The 4,661-nt window shown below is 36.9% G+C and overlaps 1 protein-coding gene across 1 annotated transcript; it reads left to right on the plus strand.

Annotated features, from left to right (window-relative positions):
* The first annotated feature begins 421 nt into the window (after nucleotides 1-421).
* or42b2 (odorant receptor, family 42, subfamily B, member 2) lies at nucleotides 422-1,381 on the plus strand. The gene has a single exon (XM_052607879.1). The coding sequence runs from the start codon at nucleotides 422-424 to the stop codon at nucleotides 1,379-1,381; it is 960 nt and encodes a 319-aa protein (XP_052463839.1).
* The last annotated feature ends 3,280 nt before the right edge of the window (nucleotides 1,382-4,661 follow it).

Below are 4,661 nucleotides of genomic sequence, written 5' to 3' on the forward strand. Positions count from 1 at the left end.
GGCCTTCATATCATAATCAGCTGCAAATATAGTTCAGTATGTAACAGGTCAGGGGTCTTTTTACAGGGCTGTGTGCTTTTATAAGCCTGAGCTTTCCAGGGCCCCATTGAGCAGCTCTCCACAATTCTATGGGTATATCATACTGTACGTTAATTGCGTTTTAGCATTCTCTTGAAATCTTGTGTATTATATATAACATTTGAGTTTAATTTAACAATATGAGATTTAGTTTTTTATACCATTGCATTCATGTTAAAATATGTTTTTAGAAATCGAATATACTTGTAAGTTTGGGCTTTTTGGTTAGGTTCCAATTGAAAATCTTAACTATAATGTAGTAGTTGTTGCTATATTTAATATAAATCAGTTTGTGCTTTTCTTCCCAGACAACATGAATACAGAATCAGTGAATGAAATGTTCATGAATCTTGAATTAACCGAAAACAGGAATATTTCTCTCCCGTCTTATTTCTACATCAGTGGTTTTTCTGCCATTCCTCACATGAGATACTATTATATATTTCTGTTTTTTGTGTACATTATTACTGTGCTTGGAAATTCTTGCCTCATGTTTGTTATCATTATGGATCGAAATCTTCACACTCCTAAGTATTTAGCTGTCTTTAATTTATCTTTGACCGACATTAGTGAGAGTACAGCTGCAATCCCTCAACTACTGGACACGTTTTTGTTTGGGAATCAGTTGATACCATATGGATTGTGCATGTCCAATATGTTCTCTGTTTTGTTATTTCTTGCAATGCAGTCACTTACTCTCACTATTTTGTCTTTTGACAGATTAGTAGCTATTTCATTACCACTGAGGTATCATATGATTGTGACCCACGTATCAATGCTTGTTATAATTGGTGCTTCGTGGACACTAGTACTGTTACTTACAATTATTGGAGTAAATTTCATGAGCCGACTTTCTTTCTGCAAATTTATAGTCACTGTTAACAGTTTCTACTGTGATCATGGGCCTATATATCGTTCTGCCTGTAACAACAATTTCCCGAGTTCTGTGATAGCCAATTTGTTCCCAGCAATCATCCTTGGGTTTCCAGTATTTTTTATTATCTTTTCATATACATGCATAGCTGTGACATTGTTCAAAATCACAACTCCACAAGACCGTCAGAGAGCCACAAAGACATGTTCTGCTCATTTAATATTAGTGGCTATATTTTATGTACCCATCACTCTTACATATGCGTTTTGGCCCTTTATTAACACTAACACAAGGATCATTAATCTTTCTCTAACCACTGCACTTCCTCCAATGCTTAACCCTATAATCTACACATTCATGACAGAGGAGTTCATGGTGTCTGTGAAAAGACTTCTTAAACGACAATTCATATACCCATCTCATAAATAGACCTCTTTTTCCCAATTTAATAACACTGATACTTGTGATTTGATCCAGTATCATCACTTGGACTGTGCTTATCATGTGTGTTCTAGACATCCAGCATTTCTCCCAGTGTGTGGTCATGGTAAAAAAAAAAAAAAAATACTAAATTTTTTAAATGCTACTGTTGTTGTGTCACGGAATGTAATTGTATTTTCAGGTGAGAAAGTAGTTGTTTAAACCTCAAATCTGCAGTTTATTTATGATGATAGTGGCTATTTGAAAATTTGCTGTGATAACTGCATAGTGGTTAATCATGAAACATGTGCCTGGACTTCTTATTTTTTTCTCTTCAAGCACTGCATGAGACATAATTAATTTGGGATATTTCTAATAGGCAGTCTTATCTGTCATTTGTTACTGATTAAATAATTTTGTCTGATTGCTTAGTTTCATACATTTTTATTTTTATTTAACTTAAATATTGCGTTGTTTGCTTGTCTGTTTCTCACTGTGAGAACTTTTTATGATGTATATTGTTCATCGAATATTATTGTTCAGTTAATAATGTTTTATATAACTAATATGGCTTACCTGTTATTAAGGAATGGTCTGTGTGTTAGTAGTGAGTATTTTTCGGTGACTTCAGTGCAGGGTAACATTGTTACACCAGTAGATGTAGGCAAGTGACTATCCTTATAAAGTAAGTGTCTTATGAGTGAGTTAGTAGGCCATTCATTCAGCCATTGCATCAAATGCTGATTCATTAATGATCATATCGAGGAAAGGTTTTAAACAAGGAACTTATTTACACAAATGCATCTTTCCTGTAGCATCCCAAGATATATTAAACTGCCATACTTAAAGTCATTTGTGGTCGTTCCTAAATTCCTTAATTTGATGTAAATCCCTAATTTGAATATTTAAGTCCAGTTATTAAAAGATCTTAATATTTGTGGATTGGAAACAAATGGAAAATTGACAAGCTTTTGCTGCAGTTCTATAGATGTTTTGCCCAACAGGTCTTTGAGACAGTCAAGTGACTGAAAACCATGAATTGTAGCCTCTGAATTTGGTAATGCTCAACACCATTGGTTCGACACACTGTCAATGCTTTGTAAAGCCTTTTATTTTTACTATGCCAGTAAAAAAACTGGAATCTCAATTTAGCAGTTCCTGATAGAGATGCAGATTTTTTAAAATAGGATACACATCTCAGTAAGAGAATGTCTCTCTGTTCATGGTATGTTTATGCTCAGTTTAATGTTTTAAAATATTGCCTTGGTCACACTGAGCCAGTATTTATTCTGATGACTTTCGTGTGACTGATCACGCTGTAGCTAGTATGGGTAGCCTAACAAAATGCTTTCCCTGTCCAGATTTAATAATAACTGACGCTTCAAATCAATTGGTCTTCAAATAAGAAAACCAGTGCAGTTAATAACCGGCCAGTCACAAAATGTATACAGGCCTATATATATATATATATATATATATATATATATATATATATATATATATATATATATATATATATATATAATAGGCTTATTGTGAGGATGACTGGCAACAGCTGGTATTAAATTTAGACACTGCACACCAAAGTCAAGTCAAGTCGAATCACCTTTATTTGCTTTAAACAAAATACATTGCGTCAAAGCAACTGAACAACTTTCATTAGGAAAACAGTGACAATAATGCAAATGACAGTTAAAGGCAGTTCATCATTGAATTCAGTTATGTCATCTCTGTTCAGTTTAAATAGTTTCTTTGCATTTATTTGCAATCAAGTCAACGTTATCGCTGTAGATGAAGTGACCCCAACTAAGCAAGCCAGAGGCGACAGAGGCAAGGAACCGAAACTCCATCGGTGACAGAATGGAGAAAAAAACCTTGGGAGAAACCAGGCTCAGTTGTGGGGCCAGTTCTCCTCTGACCAGACGAAACCAGCAGTTAAATTCCAGGCTGCAGCAAAGTCAGATTGTGCAGAAGAATCATCTGTTTCCTGTGGTCTTGTCCCGGTGGTCATCTGAGACAAGGTCTTTACAGGGGATCTGTATCTGGGGCTCTAGTTGTCCTGGTCTCCACTGTCTTTCAGGGCTGTAGAGGTCCTTTCTATGTGCTGATCCACGATCTGGTCTGGATACGTACTGGATCTGGGTGACTGCAGTGACCCTCTGATCTGGATACAGACTGGATCTGGTGGCTACGGTGACCTCGGAACAAGAGAGAAACAGACTAATATTAGCTTAGATGCCATTCTTCTAATGATGTAGCAAGTACATTGGGTGGTATGGGAAGTGTTCCCGTTTCCGGTTTACCTAATTAAAGCAGCCTAAAAATCCTTTAAAGGGGAGGTGAAATGCTATTTCATGCATACTGAGTTTTTTACACTGTTAAAGAGTTGGATTCCCATGCTAAACATGGACAAAGTTTCAAAAATTAAGTTGTACGTTTGAAGGAGTATTTCTGTTCCAAAAATACTCTTTCCGGTTTGTCACAAGTTTCGGAAAGTTTTTTTCGAGTATGGCTCTGTGTGAAGTTAGATGGAGTGGAATTTCCTTATATGGGTCGTACGGGCATGTCTGCCGGAAGAGCGCGCGCTCCCGTATAGCAGAGCAGAGACGAGACATCCACTGACCAGAGCGAGAGCGTCGCGGAATGTCACAAAAGGAGTGTTTTTGGTTGCCAGGGCAAGACAACCCTGCACAGATTACCAAAAGAGAAACAGCATTAAGGGACCAGTGGATGGAGTTTATTTTTACAGAGCATCAATGTAGTTGTGCAAGTGTTTGTGTTTGTTACCCTGCATTTCGAAGATGCTTGTTTTACAAACAGGGCCCAGTTTGACGCCGGATTTGCACATCGTTTATTTCTTAAGGATAATGCAATCCCAACGAAAAAGGGTCACGATCGTGTGTTGGAACAGCAGGCGGTGAGTAAAACTGCTTCAAATATCTCTGTGTTGTTAACTTAACTATCGGTGTGTAAGCACATCAAGTAAACAACATGCGATGTTGTCATCAAACTGCACTTTCCACATGTACAGCTTAAAAAAAAAAAAAAAAAGACGACAAAGTGGAACTTAGTCATTTTCCAAAACCGCTAAGCAAATATATACAGTTTAAGTACATACCACATAGAGACGTCGTTGCTGAGGCTGCTCTTGTTAAATTTCAGCCTCTGGATCTGATTCTGGATTATAAATATACGCTGAATCTGACTGTTAGCCATGGTTTGTTTTGGTTGTTTTTTTTCCTCAGCTTCCAAACGCTCTCAACGCAAAAGCCTACTGGCGCTCGTGATT

This window comes from Carassius gibelio, chromosome A10 (genome assembly GCF_023724105.1).
Source record: "Carassius gibelio isolate Cgi1373 ecotype wild population from Czech Republic chromosome A10, carGib1.2-hapl.c, whole genome shotgun sequence".
Classification (NCBI taxonomy): domain Eukaryota; kingdom Metazoa; phylum Chordata; class Actinopteri; order Cypriniformes; family Cyprinidae; genus Carassius; species Carassius gibelio.

What these genes read in the sequence shown, in the direction of transcription:
- or42b2 (XM_052607879.1), top strand. Translation starts at nt 422, where the DNA reads ATGAATCTTGAATTAACCGAAAACAGGAATATTTCTCTCCCGTCTTAT.